Consider the following 19793-nt stretch of genomic DNA (forward strand, 5'->3'; position numbering starts at 1 on the left):
TGCTTGTGCCTGGATCTATTTGCGTACCAATTTCCTTAACTCTCTCATGGATGTACCACAAAGTTGGAGTTATAATGTCATGGCAAATTGCAATGCAGTCATAAATACCTGCATTTCACCAAGCACATCCTTCCCACCACCATCACTGCTGACGCCATCAGCAGATTCTGATTAACCAAATAGGTTTGGGGTGGCAGATAGTCTATGACTCGGATCCTTAGTTAAGACCTGAGGTGCTTCCTGTTGATCTTCTTTAGGTTCCTGCACTGTTTCTGACAATATAGGTGCTATTTCAATTGCTTCTGTCGCCGCCGCAATACTCTGTTGAAGAGAGTAACACATGTCTAACAAAGAATCATTGTCAATAATACCAAATTTAGACTAATCTTGGTCATCAAGGGCACTGTCTACTCTACTGACACTCAGGTCTTCCCCCCTCAACATTCACTGCTGTCTGTACAACTGTTGGTTCTATTGGGAAACACAGAGAACTTGCTCTTTGTTTTATTTCCATTGTCTCCCATTTTTGTCTTGTACTTTTATATATGCCTCAGATTGCTCTTGATTCTTTATAGTCAAAATATTTGTTTCAATCCCAGTAATATTAAAGGATTTTTGCTTGTGTAGGTCTCGTTTTTGGGGGGTATTTCACTAATTTAGCAAATTAATAATAAGTTCAATGGGTAAAGTTCAAACAAAGATACAATATTAGCGACGTGCCACCAAGTTATACTGTATTACGCAAGTACCTTAATTATCTAGCGGCAATGGGCCCTTCGTCCACCGTGCCGCTGTTTGCTGGACTGCAACTCTCTGCCACTCACTGCCGTGAGCGCTGCCGGGGTAGGTCCCGGTTATGAGGCCTGTGCTTGAAGGCAGTCTAGTGGCTCCCAAACCAACAACAAAAACGATTCACCTGCAGACCTAGCAGGTTGTGTGTAGAGCCGTTCTAGAGAAGCACAACATGGAAAAAAGAAAAAGCAATTCCATGTAGTAGCAGTAATCACTGCAGGACGGCCACACTCCGCCACTCACTGCCATTGATACCTGAGGGGGGAAAGGACGCATACATGTGTTGATTGCAAGGATGGGGTCTTCAAAGAGGAGTCTGGAGGCACTGGGTCTGGGGTGGCCATGTGACCAACGGTCCCAATGCCAAATAACCCTTTGAAGTGGACATGGTATTCAGCACCTTGTTAGTTCCCACCCGCCCAGCCCCCTCGCAAGCGCATGGTCACAGGTGCAAACTGCCTGGAGGGGAATGGATGTGGATAAGACGAGCATAATTTGCCAGTAAACTTATTAAGGGACACCTATCTTTCATGATCTTGTTGGCATAGCATACATTTATAAATGTTAGATGTTTGGCCGTGTTGGTGACTTACAATTTAGTTCTAATAACTTTTCATATTATCTATTTAGTTTAGTATGGTTGATGGCATTGACAAACTACAAATGGTACTGCTGTGGTTGAGGTGCTGTCTGTATAAATCACTTGTATTGTCCGCAGTCCCTGGGGAATTTCTCACGAACGTGGAATCCCAGTCTTCCATGAATCCACCATGTAAACACTTGATAGGCCACAAGCCTCCACCATCTGTGTAAGACATATAGAAATAGTTTACATAAATGAATCCAATAATTCTATTTATTTTGTTTGCACTGTCTTCTAAAATATAAGGCATTGTTTTGCTTTGAAAGAGTACCTTTTCGAACAAAGTACTAACAGTGCTTTTGTATTCAATTAGGGATGAATTTGAAATGTGAACACAGATTCCAGCAACAACAATGGGCAACATAGGAAAATATTGTTTTTAACTTTAAAGTGAAAGAAATGTAATTAATGGGTTGTTAAGTATAATGTTGAATGCTTTGGCTTGAGATTAGAATGAGACATTTTCTCAAATACCAGAACAATACTTTCGTCAGTGATCCATTGAAGTTATGATGATGGAGGAGAACATGAAATGTTAGCTGTCTCAGTTGTCAAACATACAACGTATAAAGAGAAAACGTAAACATACTTGGATTACGAGGGCGAATTGTTGCTCGAAGTTCATGCATAAGGACCATCATCATTCTCAACACAGATCTTGTAAGGCAGCCTATCCTGAAGTCATGCAGAAGGGTAACGCATGGTGGTGGTGTGTCTTCTTCAGCTATTCAGGTCAAGCAGCCAGAGTTTCCTATGCAACAGCAGCTCTCCACCAAAGTTGGCATAACCTCACAACGTTCACAGGTACACTATCTGGAAACGTCTTCCATGTAACTGGGATCAGACTACATTGATTGATCATCACAACTTTCATCTGATTTCCCATCACTTCGGCTTCTTTCTCTTCCAACCATTTCCTCTCCTGAATATTCGGGCTTGTACAGATAGGGCTAAATTGTTGCCATAGTTCCTGAATACTGAAGAAGTATAAAATCAACAGTGAAAAAAAAGATTTTGTTTGTATAAAGTAACAAAATGAGGAATCTACCTTAAAATGCAATGTAAAAGAAAAATAAGAGAAGAAACAGCCATGTTATAAAAACCAATAGTGCAAAGACAAGACTAAAAGGCATAAACTTTAAAATGTTGCATTGACATGTAAACAATAACCCATGTAAATATAGGATTTTAATATGATTTGGTAAAGACATTTGTACATAATATAAAAAATGTTTAAATTAAAAGCAATTAATTAGTTAATTCATTTAGGTAGTGTAAGTACCTGCTCCAAGTATGTTGTACCTGATAGATAGCTGAACAGGGCAAAATAAAGTCAGGGAGGCTCAGAACGAAATAGACTGACACGAAGGAAAAAGAAACTCCATGTCGTCTGACCAGAAAGGATTTCTTTATATCTGTCGAAGAAAGAGTTGTCTTGAAATTTCCATGGAGATACGTCAATAGATTGGACACAGAGGACGTTGACATGAGATGCGCATTGGTGTTGTGAAAAGGGACGTAAGCATCTAGTGATGTCAGCTTGAGGGGCAGGTGACCTAAATTACTGCTGCGAGGGCACTTGAATTTAGGGTAATCAACAGCTAAGTTTAGCACATGGTGGTACTCGAGCTGTCAGTTTCGCATGTATAAATGTGAGAAAAACTAAAGATAAGATGCATTCGATATTTTTTTATGATCGGTTGATGATCGACTGGGCCAATAACATTTCTGAGCAAACTTCCCCTTTAATGTCCTCATTTAAGCAAGATGTTGCTGTGACACTGCCAATAAAGGGGCAGCTGCCCTGAGCCCCCCCTAAGGCTCGGGCCCATTTCCATCAAAAAAGTTGAAAGGGCCCAACGCTTTCCCTGCATGTGGGCCCACAGGCAGCTAAGTTGGGATCTCTGTCCCAGCACTAATGTGTCATTTATGACAATCCTCCCTCTTTATGACAGAGATTCCCTACTCTTTCTACCAAACACGTGGGCAAAGTCCCACACAGCACAGCGCCACCCACTTGCCATAGCTGGAAGTTGACCTTCAGTACAGAGCCAGATGGGCAATACAATGTGGCTATGCAAATTAGCCAAATGCCAAGCCTCTGGCCCACGAAAATAGACCTTTATCTATGGCACAGTGCTATTTTAAACATAGCATTTTCAACCCAAGACAGACAGCTCTCAAGGATGCAGATGACTTGTTATTTCTTCTCCCCAAAACAAGTCAATGGGAAAACTGAATTCTACCCTGCTTATACCTGCTTAAACCGAAGGACTCGGGATCAGATTTGTGGCTCTCCCGTCTTTTCTTCCTGTGTGTGTAGCATGCTGTGCGTTCTAGCCGCTGCCCCTCTTTGCGTCCCGCCCTCCGCAGCTGTAACCAGTGACAGCTCCTCCCAGGTCTCTCCTCAGGCCTCCCTTCCCTCGGAGGAGGAGCCAGTGCACTGGCAGGAGTATCCGACCGCCCACCCTCCCTGCGTTACAGCCGAATGGACTTGCCCGGAGCTCCCCGCGCGTAATCTCCAGGTCTCCCCGTGAACAATCCGTCCTGCTTCCCCCCTCACGAAGCCCCTCCGCCCGTCGTGAGAGGGCGGACCAGGCCTGAATGCCCCGTTGCCAGGCCTCGGCAGCTCTCCTCCCAACAGACATTGATGCCAGCTCGGGGGCGGGCGTCCCCTGAGCCCGCAGCATGTCCGGCAAGCACTACAAGGGGCCAGAGGTCAGCTGCTGCATCAAGTACTTCATCTTCGGCTTCAACGTCATCTTCTGGGTGAGTCGCGCTTTCTGGGCGAAACGCGGTCACACCGTGGAGTACTCGCCTCTAAGCTCTGATAGCCATGCCCCGGGGTGTACGCCCATAACGTCTCCAGAGACTCCTCTGCCCCGTTACCAGCGTTATTTAAATCCCCCCTCCCCTCAGTCCACCGTCCGTATGCCTACTTCCCGTGTGTAGTTTTGCCCTGGTTCCCTGCAATGTGATTTGTGTTGTCATTTGGCCAGCCCTGTGGTCATAACCGTGACCTACCTCATCGTCTCCACAGAGGCCCGTGGGGGGCTAAACAGGTGATTCTTGAAGGAAAGCAAAAAGCACAGCACTGTCTGAATGTCGGTGCGGTGTCATATTATACATGTAGCAGAGGCCGTGAAATGCCCACGTCGAGAGGAACTGGTGAGGGTGCTTTGGTACCAGACTCAAAGAACCCGCAGGGCTGTAGGAATTGTTTGCAATGTATGTTTGTTATTCTCCCTCCCCTCCGCAATAATAATGGTGGAGCAGTTCTATTAAATTTTTTTTTGTTGCCTTATATAGCTCGCACAGTTCTACCATTAAATTTTTGTTCTGCTACTTGCACTATTGGGTTACATAGCCCATTGCAAATATTGGATTTCGACTGCCAAAGTGCCCAGGCAACACAGAATTGGGTGAACTTTCCACAAATGGCATGGGACAGCTCAAGAGCTCGGCACTGGCGCCGCTTCTGTTTGATGCTGTGGTGCCCTGATCCCGGAGCACAGAGGGTAGAGTGTGTTTTTATCGTGTTGAGCGCCAGCACCCATGTACCCTACTTGTACGAATGAGGGCGTTCATTTTATGAACTGGGTTTTGGCTTGCGTATGACTGGTTAACAAAACGCATGCTAATGAATGGACCGAACCAAACATCTGACGCAAGTGACGTTCGGAAAACTTGAGATTTCAAGGATGCCCGTCTTTAGGGAATCCTGCTTTTCGGTGGTAGTGCCAGGCTTACATTGCAGTGGAGTAACTTTGCTGAAAATGTTGGGGGAGGGGGGACATGACATCTGAAGAAGAGGATCTCCAGCCAAATGAATGGGGACAAAATGGTGTGCCATGAAAGTTGGGGGGGGGACAAACACCCCTGGCCCCCCCTAAAATTACGCCCATGTTACATTTATGTATGACATTGCATGGCGGTTGGTGTCACTGCGTGCCAACCTTTTTATTTACGCCACTTTATGCAGAAATTGAAATTCCTACATTCGGGGCCTGGGCGGCAAAACACACATTTGGTGCCCCCCACCAAGTGCGCCCCTGGCCATTGGGGTGGGGAGTCGCCAAATTGTTGAATAGACAGTGATCGGCTCCCTATTATTACATGCGCTGGGCTCCGGAGAGCGGACTGCATGTAGGGCGCCTGCCACGTCACCTCTGGGGAGACCTTGAAAGACCCCCCACCTTTACCCCCAAACTGGTGTGGTGGGGTGCTAATGGCACGCCACCCTGGGCGGGTGCCCAGTCGACCCACCCCTAAGGCCGGCTCTGCCAACATGGTTGTGGTGGAAGGGGACTTGTGTGTGGCAGCATTTTATTAGCTCACTGTTTGCAAGCGATGGGTAACTGCTTATTACGGGACACCCCGTGCTGCCTTTAATGAGCATACCATGTGAGTGGTTGAAGATTCCTGCATGGTGGGAGTGGGGCTCTGCCGGGCTCTGAGGCCTTTGTTTGTTTGGAAGAGACTGGCTTCCGATGGCCACTGCCCACCTCACTGATCCAGGGTGGCGACCTCCTTCTTGCAGCCAAAGCGGAGTTGCTTGCTACCAAAGTCTATTCTGTTAGCAATGCATGCACTTGGTATTGGAATTAAACACTGGACCTGACCTCTGTTTATTTAGCCCTAACTCCAACAAAGCAAAGAACTACTCAAACGCATCCACTTTTTTTTTTCTTTCCAGTTTGTGCTAGGAAGTGTCACACCAGACTTAAAATATATATATATATATATGTCCTTCTCCACTGCCCAACCCCCAATGTGTTTCTGCTGATCATTACCCAATGTTATTGAGGTGCCTGCAGGAACTACTCCCACCAATCATTCCTGGAGTCCACTTGTGCTATCCTGACCTAGGAATGGAAGCCTTGTTGAGGTTAATGATTATTTCTTTAATGTAATGTGTTCATTTACACTGCATCCGTTATCACCTTAGTGATCTCTCTGTGCACCAGTCTCACCAGAGAACCCTACGTGTTTTGACCATGCCTGCGGATACTAGATCTGGGTTTGTGATCGCTAGATTTTAACATTTCGAGGAAACGGCTACCTAATGCATGCTTGGTGGCAACCTCACCAAAGGTCCACTGGTGCCCCGATAAAAACTATGCACCGTTCATTATGGATGCCATACTAATTGCAAGTGAGATTTCAAATGAAAAGACGTGAGCTGTACGTGCAGACTCGCCCAGTCATTCGCCCATGTTTGCAGATAGTGGCTGCCGTTCTACATCATAGAGTAATGCTAATTACTACAGAGTGTGCAGTAGGGAGAAGGGCTCTGGGCTGGAAATACAGTTGAAAGAGCAAATGAAATGGAAATCCCGTCTTCACTGCTGCACCTGAAAGCGAATGCCCCACTTTCCACAAATTCCCGAAGCGGTGCACGCTTGTGGCAAGCCTGCACAATCCATCTCGGATTTAAAATGAACTGTATGTAAAGAGTCTTTCTGCAAATGTTTGGTTACAGGAAGTGGTTCCCTCTTCAGAGTCAGCAGCATGTCGCTCTATTTTTGCTTTGAGTTTGGACATTATTTCCTCAAGTCTCTCTCTGCTGCTTTCCAGCAATGTATTTTTTTACATTTTTTTAAATATTGCATTTCAAGCTTGCTCTAAATTACCACGAATGCTTTGGGTTCCACTTGGGGATGTTTGTCCCTTACGTTTGGAAGTCCAATCCGTGTGCTGGTATTGTGTGAGCGGTGTGTGTGCCCTCCCATCATGCTTGAGTATGAACTGTTTTCAATGAGTACTTTAGTGAGATTATTATTATTTTTTTCTCTTTGCAGTATTAGTGTTGTAAGGATGCCAAAGCCATCTAGGGACCTCACTCCTTGTATACTCTTACTGCATCCAATTGAGTTTAAACCATGAATACGAATTTCAAGTTGCATGTACTAGCAAGGCATACAAATTCACTCGAACCCTTACCCCACCTCAGTTGTTGGCATGAATGTAGCACACAATTTCTTACTCGCCAAGAGTAGTGATGGAGTGTGCATTTTGAGGCCTGTTATGTTGTTGGCTAATGTGTGTGTGTGTGTGGTGGCCAAAACCGAATGTTATGAATAAGAAGAGGGGGAGTTTGGAGTTTTTTGATGGCTACATCTACACCAGTGTTTGGACCGGATACCCGCCCTCCCCACACTCATTCAGTGGGGACGTCTGTGGACCATCTGAGGTATTGAAGATGGCGCTACTGCTTGTCATCTCCCACTAGCTTGCCTTGTTAATTGGATTTATGTCTCACCAATGGGCTACCGAGATCTTAGAAGTTGATTCTGCCGGATGATGAAACCGATCTGCGTCTTGGATCTTTTCATGGTGTACTAGTAATGTAAATAAAACCTGCTTGTTGCGATGGACACCTTCTTTACCTGAGATAGAGGTGATTGACGCATTACCATGTTCTTGACACCCGATATGGCACCAGAGTTATGGAATTAAACTGATCGTCCAGTAGAACTGGTGACTGTTTCATGGGCTGGCCTGCAGCCTCACGCCAGAGTTTGATCAGTTACATTGTTTTGAAACGTGATATTGGGAACATTCTAATGTGTGCGTTTGTTTTGTTTGGGACAGTCTTGTGAAGATTGTAATGATTTCCATGTATTTTTGGTGGAACCAATAATGCAGATGAAAGCAATTGTGATTGGCTTATTTAACAGTAAGGTGACCCGTTGTAACTATTGCCACATGGTAAGATTGTTTAATAGCGTGTATACTTAAGGCATAGGCTTCATTAACTGGCTGAAGAAGGGGTCGCCCGACCCAAAATATATTTAAAAAGTGATTTTTGGATAACGTACAAGAAATTTGCTGAAAAGCGTCTGTATTGAATGTGCTCATGTGCGGGGTTAAATCGTCTACTGAATTGCTTGGATGGTTTCCTATTGGTTATTTTATTCCATGTGTTTAATTTAAATATTCTTAGTTTATTAGTTGGATTTATAGTCCAATGTTTTATTCAAAATGTCAAAACCTGTCTTTTTAGTAGACTGTGACATAGAACCACTTGCTGCAATTTTCCTCTCCTAGCAGCTCAGGTTTTTAAGCTGAAAACTAGGATGGCTTGTTATAAATTCCATTTGGCTATTTCCAGATGGCTTCTACTTTATCCAGTTGCCCAGACATGGCTTTTTGTAACCCTCCCCCCCCCCCCCCCAATAATCTCTAATGGGAAACATTTTATGTGCACCCCCGGACCCCCAACACCCGTTTGATGCACTGTCCACCGTCACCCCGTCTGTAAATCTCTAGTCCATGCCGCGCTTTCACCGCTCCTATCCTTAACTGCGTGCTCTTTTTCCTTGCTCCTCGTCATACCCAGCAATCTTTGGTCTGCACTGAACCCACCCAATGACATTGTACACCTGCAGATATTTAAAACGATGTTTAGGTCATTTAATACGCAAATGCAGTTTAGTAGTTGTCAGGATGTTTCTCCATGGCCCTTAGTGAAAAGACTTCTGCTCAAAAAGGCAACAGTTGACTTAAAAGAAAAGGACACTCACTCGTTTGACTCCTAGCTACAATTCTCTATATTTTTCTGTTTGGACATTTTATGTAGCTCATTATTTGGGCATTTTTGGCCACACTTGTGGGTTACACTTAACATATGGTGACTAGATCAGGCATACAATGGTATTATTGCGAAGTTTCATGCAGCATCTGACATAAAACCTATTGGTTTTGACCAATGTTGGTTTTCTATATGAAAGAAATTAGCAAATGTCCCACATGTGTAGTGTTTTTTTGTACTCCTTTCTTTCTGTGGCTATCTTCTTCTGAAGAAGTCTACATGTCTTCGAAAGTAAGTCCACTGTACCATCGAAGTGTTATTTTCAGTTAGTCTAGTGAAAGATATAAAAACATTTTTGTGGTGATTTGCCCCTTTTCCATATAAATGGATTCTACTTCCTGTCTCATTGACCACTCGCCAGTTCACAGGCCACATTTCTGTGATGTTTGAGAACATATGAAACTGCTATTTCCTACACGTGTTTTTATGTTTTATGATCTACCTGTTTAAATTACTAGTGCAATAATCTTGTGCAGTTTTCTAATCCTCGTCGCTTTCTTTGAATCTGAAGCCGAGGAAGTGCATGCCTTTTTTCTACCTCCTTCTCTCGCACATGTTGGAGTCTAATCGCTCTCCCAAAAACCCCCACCGATTTCTTTTGTTTACATTTTTTTACATTTTTTTAATATATTTATATATTTATTTAAATATAACAATAGGTATGGTAGCGTGAGCATTGAGCATGATGTGGAATGTTTTGTGGTGCACTTAACCAGTGGTCTTGGCAGTGTGAAGGTCCTGCCAAGTTCCAGATTCTCCTCTGTGTCAGTAATCAAAATAAGGCATTGTTGAGAAGGAGCTATTGGTAGTATCCAGCAGCACCCCAGTAATCGAGAGCTACCCCTGAAGAGTGAGGAGCCCACAGCGACTGAGTTCCACACGAGATGCATAATCTTAACTGTTGTCCATCTGTACAACGACTCAGTATCTTCTCCATGTGCCATGTGACCTAATGCACCATTGTACACATTCCCAAATGCCCAGGCTTCGTGTCAGATAGATCTGTTTGTCACCAAAGGCAGCTCCTGGCCCGGCTTTTCAAGCATGATCTAAATGACAGCCTTGGTGAGGAGTTGGTCAGGCGAGTAACTGGATGATAAGTAGGTTTCTTTGGATTATCCTAGATTCTGCTGGTGCGGCCTACATGGGTGTTTGTTTGTTTGCTCTTGAGGCTGTACAGAGCTTTAACAGTACTTCAATAAGAAAAAGTTCAAACACTGGTTTGTTAGGCGCTCCAGACCTGGTTTATTGAAATTGTTTTAAAGAATGTCTGTTGTTTTCACAGATGCTTTGAACATAAAGATCATAAGTCCTCAACACGTGTTTTCCCACTTTAATTGCAGTGGTTCTAAAGGAGGTAAAATAAAATGTTCAGAACGCTGAAAATAAAGATTTTTCCAAATTACATTAACAGGAATAGCAAAATAGGCTTATAGTTAGTTCAAATTAACAGTTAACCAACGATGCAAACTGCAGAGTTGTTATGTACTTTACGTCTAGATTACATTGCAAGAACACATTTGTGCATAATTATTGACATATATGGTTGTAGCTTTGTCTCAAACAGTGGAGATTCTGTTGCATAAAAAAAATGATCAATAGGTTTGAACTGGAGTGTTCATTGAAAATAAACAGAAAATGCCATTATTGAATCTAAATGACTCCCTGCAATTTCTAACCCTGCACATGGTGCAACATCATTTTAATAACTTTCAAGGTGGTGATTTGTGGGCATTCCCGCAGTGGAAGAGCTGGCACAATGCCTTGCATCGGTGGGCGATGTCTGTTGCAATGTGAAATCCTACATCTCGTGCCTTGTAGGGTACTGTGATCCTTTTCCTTATGCATCTCTGCTTATTAAGACCGGTGCTCTAGAATGCAGAAAAAATGAACCTTTTGACTAGGCTTGGACTGGCCCGTAGGGCAGTGCGGAACACAAAACGCTACTGTTGGCCATTTTTATTTATTAATTTTTTTGGGTCAAATGGGACATTTTGATAAGTTACTTCCCCATGCGTCTAGTAGTTTTTGACCAGTGTTACTGAATAAATATTGTTTAAAAGGCACAATTTGCATCACATGTTATCAAAAACCTCCCTCCATTGGGTACTACAGTTTTTAGTTTTGGCTATTAGATGGCGCTGAAAGCGCTACCTGTAAAGCCAAAACTATTGCGATTAAAATAGGATCTTTAACATGAGCGCTAACGCCCATCGCTAAGTGTATGATCTGCCTCCCATTCCCACCCATCTTCCTTCCAACAACACCTCTTTTTGCACTCTTTGACAAATTTACCATATCAGCCAGCTGTTTTTCTTTCCAAAAATGCAGCCCTCATGTGTTATTAAAAAGTTAGTAGACTTGGTTGATGCTTTAAAATATATTTACTGCAGCTTTAAACATTGTACCGTATTTAAAATTAACAAGGTACTGTACTCCTTTTTTGGTTTAAAATGGTTTTTAAAATGCCTACTGATTTGTGTGGGTTGCTCTAGTGCTTTCATATGTGAGCAGTAGCTGATCGGCTGTCCAGTTTGTTAGTGATGTCACTATTATGTGATTGACTCATGAGTATGTGCTTTTTCCCCACACAGCAGCCATTTTCTTTCACCAAATCTGAGCAGGGCTATAGTGAGTAAGTCCACCCGATCTTTGATGAATGTGTAATCTTTTCTAAAGTTAGTAAAACTAATTCCTAGCCAGCGGCATAAGCTTCCCGATGCTGCCGCCAGGTCGGAGTTTGCCTTGCTAACGTTAGTAAAACTGGCTGCTAGCCTGTGGTGGAAAGACACATTGATTCACGTACCTATGATGATGCTCTACTTCTGAAAAATGTCATTTAATTTATTTCATGGCTCTGCTTTTCAGTGACAAAACATGTTTGGCATCAACTAGTGATTGTCAAGGTGTACTCTTGGCAGTTTCGCCATTGGGTTTACCAACTTGGTAACTGAAATACAACATGTCAGAAAACAAATGTTGCTAGTATTTGGTCATTTAAACCAATCTGGCATATATTTCTTTATATAAACAAACAAACAAACTGGCCATTAATCGTTTAGTCAGATGTATCTACTGATATGTGTCTAAAAACGTTTTGAGCACTTCATATAATTTGGAATCTTAAAAAATGGGTGTCTTGTTGCTCTGCTGCAGGAGATCTGTAATGGTTGTTTGCAAAATGACTAAGTGTCGGCAGCTTTCAGATAGATTTGTAATCACTGTGAAAAATTACTAATTTGTAGCTGATTAAATCACATCAGATGTGCCTCCAATTTTTTGTTTTGGCTATGAGTGGCACTTTAGCTCCACCTATAACCCAAGATGAATACATTGGAGTACAGGTAGGCATAGGAGGAGGGGCACAATATGTGTAGGTTGTTGGGTGTCCTGACCCACGTTTCAGCTATCATGCTGCAACATTTGGTGCTGTGGGCTTAGAAAATCCAAGATGGCCAAAAAGCCCACATGTGCGCCAGAATCCAGGAGAACCACGCAGTTTGTGCGTACACCAAAATGGCTGCCTAACTTGCCACCCACCAGTGCGAGCATGATGGGCCAGGGTGCCATGAGTGGAATGGGTGCCAAAGGTAAAACGGCAGCGCCTGTTAGCTCAAAAACACTTTCAAATTACCTTTTGGTTTCTCTGAATGCCAGCTCAAAATGCCTATTTTCAAACATTGCAACACATCCAAAAATCTCACTGAACACCAGCGGACATCTGGCAGAACGAAGTATGTGTGCATACAAAATCTGGGAAGATGAAGAGCCCAAAACAATGTTCATAACAAAACTGGCTGAGCTATGCATGTCAGCAGCCTAACTGAAACTGGATTAAAACCACAAAAATCGAAATGTTTAAATTAACTGAGTGACCTACTTTTGAGTGTCACATAGTTTGTAACTGTTAAAATGTCATAGTTTTGAACTTAGAATCAGCATTCTAGCTGCATATGTAAAAATTGTATTGACTTAAAATGGGGAACAAAAAGTGACATTTTAGCTGAAACCTGGCTTAAGGAAACTGGAATTCTGCCAGACAGCTACCCCCGACAGGAGTGGGGGATTGCCCAACAAATGCATTCCCAGGCCTGGCTGCATTCTGTTGCCCCTGCCAAAAGGAGGTCACACACTCTCTGATTGAATTACCAGGGGACTGTAAGAAACTAAACAAAGGGCCCAGGCAGATGGTTTATTGGGGGGGTCGTAAATGGCTTCCTTTTGAACAAAGCCCTTCCTTGACTCAGGCAGATGGTTTATAGGGGAGGTCGTAAAGTGGCTTCCTCTTGGCAGAAACGGGGAGGGGCAGCCCCCTCTGAGAACGGGCTGAGCTTAAAGAAAGTGGGCAAACTGGTTTCTCAACCATGTGACCTGGGAAGACACACCCCTGTTGGCCAGAATATGATTTTAAGAAAGATGTATAACTCATGGTGCGGACTTGTCAAAATTATCTAAATGATACCATAATTCTTGTGATTTTTCTGCCCACATTTTAAGAGGTTTTAGGACCCGGTGGTATGATCTGGTGGTTTACGAGCGGAAAAGAGGTTGTTACTCTAAAAGTATGCATGTTAAAAATCTGACACTTCCTTATCTAAATGCCCACATGCCTTGCACACAATTGTATAAATTTGGAGAAAAATCCGATATGGGGAAGCTACTAAAAAGCGCAAAATGTTGCCATATCTGAATGCAAGCCCCCAGGAAGAGCAGAGTTTGAACAGAGTATACCTCATGTGATATGTGATGGGTGCATGTAATTTTAAACAACTGCGTATCTGTGCAATATGTATTTGGGTCAAATATAGATTTGTGTGGAAACTGACCAGGGGAGGATCCTCTGACCCATAAAACCTACAGCATCACTCTGACTCACATTTCCTTCCCCCAATCAAGGAAGAGAGAAAAGCTTGACCAATGATCAGTTGAGAGAGGGGCTGGCTTAGTGATGCTGCGCACACACCCACTTTCAAAAGACATAAAAAGAGCCACTGGAAGCTAGAGAGGACAGTGAAATCCAGTTGCTGCGGAGCGTTTTGCCGGACCACACAACATCCAGAAGATACCAGTTCCAGACTGACTCCAGCTACATACTCCAGAACCTAGAACTTATACTTTAGAACCTAAATCAGAGGCCTAAAACCACAAGCTGAGTTCTCTGCAGCAGGCCTCAAATCATTGCAAGCTACTCACAGCTGGGCGAGCTGCTTGAATCCCTTGCCAAGAACTTTTGCCAGGACCAGTGCAGAGATCCAGGAGCCGTGCAGAGACCGCTGTATCCGGACAGACCAGACCAGACCAGACCAGACCGTGCATGTCATGCATGCTGGACGCGGTTCTACCTCTTACGCTCATAGAACGGCTAGACCGTTCTACTCCAAATGGCGGTTGTTCGATTCACTGCCGGGAAAGCGGCGTCTGCACTTTTCACGTCGCTAAATTCACGTGAATACTGCTTCGTCACGTGATATACGGCATTACGTATATAAGTAGCGTGGAAACTTCACACGCTGCTTCTGATCGAATCATTTGGCGTTGTGTAGCTGAACCTCCGATCTGCATCCTTGCAGGTTACCTCAGCTGCTTCTTGGGCCTTCTACAGTGTGTTTTCCTCCACAGGCTGATTCCTGGAGCTGTTTGTTCGCGTGCAATTCCTCAAGCGCACGCTGTCTTCAAGCGCGGCTGACCTGGGCTGCGTGAATCCTGTTCGCGTGCAATTCCTCAAGCGCACGCTGTCTTCAAGCGCGGCTGGCCTGGACTGCGTGAATCCTGTTCGCGTGTAATTCCACATGCGCACGCTGTCTTCAAGCGCGGCTGGTCTGGACTGCGTGAATCCTGTTCGCGTGTAATTCCACACGCGCACGCTGTCTTCAAGCGCGGCTGGCCTGGACTGCGTGAATCCTGTTCGCGTGTAATTCCACACGCGCACGCTGTCTTCAAGCGCGGCTGACCTGGGCTGCGCGAATCCTGTAATTCCACACGCGCACGTTAATTCTCCGCGGCTGTTCAGAACCGCGTGTACTTTGTGTATTCCACAAAAGGGCGATATTCCGACTCCTGCATCTGTGATACTAACGGGTGGATTTATTCGTTTCTATACTTTTCTCTAAGTGGGAAGGAGCTTTTCAAGGACTGTTGGAAGAGGACAGTGAACAGTACTTTGGACGCTATCCTGTGGTGCAGCAACCCGGTATCTAGCGTGAGCCTCGTGCCGTTCGGGATAAGTCTCCCTTACTAATCTTCCCTTCCTTGTCGTTTGTTCCAGTTCCGGATTTTTCCTCAAGAGACTTCTGCTGGATTCTTCTACACCAGTCATAAGGTCAGTGTGGGAATCAATGCCTAATACTGTTATATCATAGGGAGTCAATTTGTGGCAGGTACTTATACTTTATTTTGTTCTAGGCTGACTTCCTATACCTTACCCACGCCCTTTCCAGTGATCCATCTCTCTGCCTGTTTCATCAGTCAGAGAGTCGTATCATTTGGAAGGTCTAAACTTGACTTCACAACTATCAAATCGTATGAACAGGGATCCGGAAGACCCTACCATTTGTATCCTTTTGAGTACCGTATCCTTTTCAGTCAATACTTGTGTGCTTTATGACATGGCAGAACCGCAGACCCAGAGACCAGATCGCTGTGAAGTGCCGCTAGCCTGATTGATCAGATCCGTGACGAGGTCCAGTCCTTCCAAAATATATTGTGAGTACTTAGGTCAAATTGTGACAGAAATAAGCTCTTAGTTTAAAATATTTTAATCTAACCCGAACTGCCTCCTAGAAGTTGCCACTTGTCATTTTGTAAAGCTGCACCACTGTCACTTGTCAATTCTGCAGCTGCATAGCTGTCACTTGTCAATTTGAGTTACTTTAAATCCGAAAAACGACCTTTACAAAATCGTTCACATCTCTGGAACCGTTTGGGCTACGTTTGGGTTTAACTTTCCTCTGAAAGCTAGAATCTAAGCTTTCCAACAAGCCTAGAACCGACTTCCTACTCCTTATACCTTTTCCGCAATCATGATTCACGCACTCGCGAATTTTACCGCGATTTGCGATTTGGTTAAAAATCCAGCCACGTGTAACCATCAGCAGTCATTTCTTTCCTTGCTAAAAATTTGTTGGCCTCTTAATCACCATCTCTGAATCATTGCTAAAGTGAGCCTGAACTCATCCCAAGTATCTCTCACTCACCCTGAACTTCCTAAAGGTAATTAAAACCATTTTCGGCATATTTTTCACTTCCTTACCACCACATTCAAAGCACTTGGGCCGGTGTTTTAAAACTCATACCTGATTTCTCTAAGTTGCTGGGGGGGGGGAATTGAACTGAATTATATTTGATTGCATTTCTAAGAACTGTGTGCTCTCCTCTTCATCTCCTTACATTGCATAAAGGGGGGGGGTGAATTGTCAAAGAAAAGTGATTGCTTGTTTTGTTGAAGTCATATCAAGTTATTTCTGTACTGCATTTATTCCACCTTGCATTTCCTTGAACCGTATAAAGCACTCTCTACCCCTTTATTCTTCTGTTCCTATTCACAAGTGTGCTACCTCATCCCTATACTACTCCTGTGTAACCAAATCAGTTTACTAGTAGAACATTATTCATTGTTGATTACTGCTCATTCTTAAGTGTGATATTAAATATTAATTTATTATAAGAGTGTGATAGATATACCGTTATATTTCTCAAATAAACCTTTTAAACTTGCAAAACAGAACTACTTCTTGGCTCAGTGGGGTCAGGGGGATTCTAAGAGAGGGGTGTTGTATAGGGGTAGTCGTCCAGAACTCATGAAATGGACATAAAGATATATCAATAAGGGTTTCCATTCAGTATCCCAGACTAGGCATTGACTTAGCTGTAGTGTTGAATTGAATCTTCTTACAAGGTGTTGTTGTTTACCCACCCATTGACTGGCCATGCTAATTCCTATGGCCATTCCCCCTCCACCCCCATTCAAAATACACCTTCTTGGGCTCTCTCTGAGCCATCTTTATCCAGCCTTCAAATCAAATTTTGTGCTTGAGGTACCTGCCAGTTTTCTCAAAGCAGTGTTAAATGACTTAATTGGAGCTGTAAACACACTACTGCTGTAATGAATGTCTTAACTAGGTCTGCCATCAGCCACTTGGCTTTTGTCCGCAGTATGCATGTCCTTCACTGAAGTCTTGTTAAAAATAAGCATTGGCAACGCCAAGTGTTTTGGATTGTGTATAGGTATTGTGCATTTGCCAGACACTGCTATCATGTCTTCAGTTATTTTTTATTATTCATGTTGATTAATATCCTGTGGCTACGAAGTCTGCTCTGGAGCACCTTGAACACGTGCTGTGTGTAGATGAAGGAGGGTGTGTAGGCTCCAATGGAGGCCAGATTAAAGAAACCTGAACCGAATTGAAGGGACATTTTGATTGGGGCACCACGAGCACTGGAGGTACATTTATGAAGCAATGGTTGTGCAACCCTTCCTTTCATTAATCAAGCATTTTCCATTAAATGTTACACTCCAGTGCTGGCCAATGTTTGTTGAATGCTGACTTCTGGGGGTAACAGTCTACCGGTGTGATAAAAATATCTTAACCAGGTCTGTCTTCAGCCACTCTATTTATAGGCATTATGTGTGTTCTTCACTGGAGTCCTGTTAAAAGCATGCCTTGAGAAAGCCAATCGTTTTGGCTTGTGTATATGTCTTGGGCGTTGGCCAGGTTCTGCTATTAGATGGGCATGTACCCACACAATTTTGCACGTGCTTCCATCAAATCTCAAAAATCAAGATTTCAAACAAGTGTACAATGCAAAAAAATCGAATGGCCAGAAGCCTAAACTATTGGCTTTGCCAATGCTCACTTCCAAATGATTGAATTGCCATTTGCATATGCGGGACCGTGCCCGAGACAATTTTATGCCCCAGTCCGACCCTGCTTTTGTTTCATTGTGATGAACTTGGGACTGTTCGACAGCAAGTCTGTGTGGCTTTGTGTGTTTTTAGATCGACCCCTTCCCACCTCTAAACTGGTCGAATTAACTTTGGTATCCCCAAAAGGTAGATGGTGGATTAGGGCCAATGGTCAGATAATATTGGTTGGAATGGATGGGGATGGGTGGGAATGTGGTGTTTTGTCCCACCTCCCCCGTATTCTACGTTAAGAAATTGGGTAACAAAATTAGAAGAAAACAAATCTGATTGGTCATAAGGATATTAAAACACCTAGAACCGTGTGTTTGTTTGCTGGGTTTTCGTTTTTCTATTGCAACACCTAGAACCATGTGTTTGTTCTCTTGCATCGTTGCTCTGGTTTCGATCTATTCTTTTGGGGTCAAGCATTCGTAATTCAGGTTCCCTTCACATAGCAATTGCACAGCAGGTGCGGCAGGAGGGTTAATGTACATACATATTATTCACCATGCCTTTACCCCAAACCATCTCCGTGTAAAGGCGATCATCTAGGATTCCTTGGGATTGATGCCTTTTTGAAGTCGCTTTTCTTGAAGCTGACCACAGGCCTAGGGTATCTAATGCACTCTGTGGGGTCCACTCCAGGGCTTGTGGCCTTGGCACTTACTCACAGCTGGCAAGTGCTCCCCTATTGGGTAGTGTGATTTGGGATAGTAAAGTCTAGTGCTGCAACACTTAGAAGTGTGATGAATATGTAGATAATTGTATTACTAGAGCTCGACTCGGCCTGCCATTCCTTATAGAAGTGAAACGAGCTATTTAGGACGGGTTCTGCGGTCCACTCTCCACTTTGCTTTCTGTTTTTTTATTTTTTTATTTATTTTTTTATGTGGAAAATCGTTTTCTAGGAATGCTTGTGATGGGAGTTAAAATATTTGTGATTCAGGTCTGCCCACTAACCTTGAACTTCGTATCCGCGTAGCAGACACACACACCCGACCCTCAGGCACGTCCATCCTCCCGTCCGATGACTTTGTCCAATTCATACCTTAGTCCTTTGCACTGGCATCCTTGCCCCCTGCCCTGGCATCCTTACCCCAGCCCTGAGGTTCATACCTTAGTCCACTGCGCTGGCATCCTTGCCCCCTGCCCTGGCATCCTTACCACCAGCCCTGAGGTTCATACCTTACCCCCAGCCCTGGCATCCTTACCCCCAGCCCTGAGGTTCATACCTTGGTCCTCTGCGCTGGCATCCTTGCCCTCAGCCCTGAGGTTCATACCTTAGTCCTCAGTGCTGGCATCCTGCCCCCAGCCCTGGCATCCTTGCCCCCAGCCCTGAGGTTCATACCTTAGTCCTCTGCGCTGGCATCCTTGCCCCCAGCCCTGAGCTTCATACCTTAGTCCTTTGCACTAGCATCCTTGCCCCCTGCCCTGGCATCCTTACCCCAGCCCTGAGGTTCATACCTTAGTCCACTGCGCTGGCATCCTTGCCCCCTGCCCTGGCATCCTTACCACCAGCCCTGAGGTTCATACCTTACCCCCAGCCCTGGCATCCTTACCCCCAGCCCTGAGGTTCATACCTTGGTCCTCTGCGCTGGCATCCTTGCCCTCAGCCCTGAGCTTCATACCTTAGTCCTCTGCCCTGGCATCCTTGCCCCCAGCCCTGGCATCCTTACCCCCAGCCCTGAGGTTCATACCTTAGTCCTCTGCGCTGGCATCCTTACCCCCAGCCCTCAAGTTCATACCTTGGTCCTCTGCACTGGCATCCTTGCCCTCAGCCCTGAGGTTCATACCTTGGTCCTCTGCGCTGGCATCCTTGCCCTCAGCCCTGAGGTTCATACCTTAGTCCTCTGCGCTGGCAT

The 19793-nt window shown here is 44.4% G+C and overlaps 1 protein-coding gene across 1 annotated transcript in view; it reads left to right on the forward strand.

Annotated features, from left to right (window-relative positions):
* The first annotated feature begins 3839 nt into the window (after nt 1-3839).
* Nucleotides 3840-19793, forward strand: part of TSPAN5 (tetraspanin 5) — a 482577-nt gene continuing 466623 nt past the window's right edge. The window contains exon 1 of the mRNA XM_069630543.1: nt 3840-4204. Within this exon, the coding sequence (XP_069486644.1) occupies nt 4124-4204 (81 nt within the window). The 5' untranslated portion in view covers nt 3840-4123. The remainder of the gene's footprint in view (nt 4205-19793) is intronic.

The sequence above is a fragment of the Ambystoma mexicanum genome, chromosome 6q (assembly GCF_040938575.1).
Source record: "Ambystoma mexicanum isolate Mex_15411 chromosome 6q, UKY_AmexF1_1, whole genome shotgun sequence".
Taxonomy (NCBI): Eukaryota; Metazoa; Chordata; class Amphibia; order Caudata; family Ambystomatidae; genus Ambystoma; species Ambystoma mexicanum.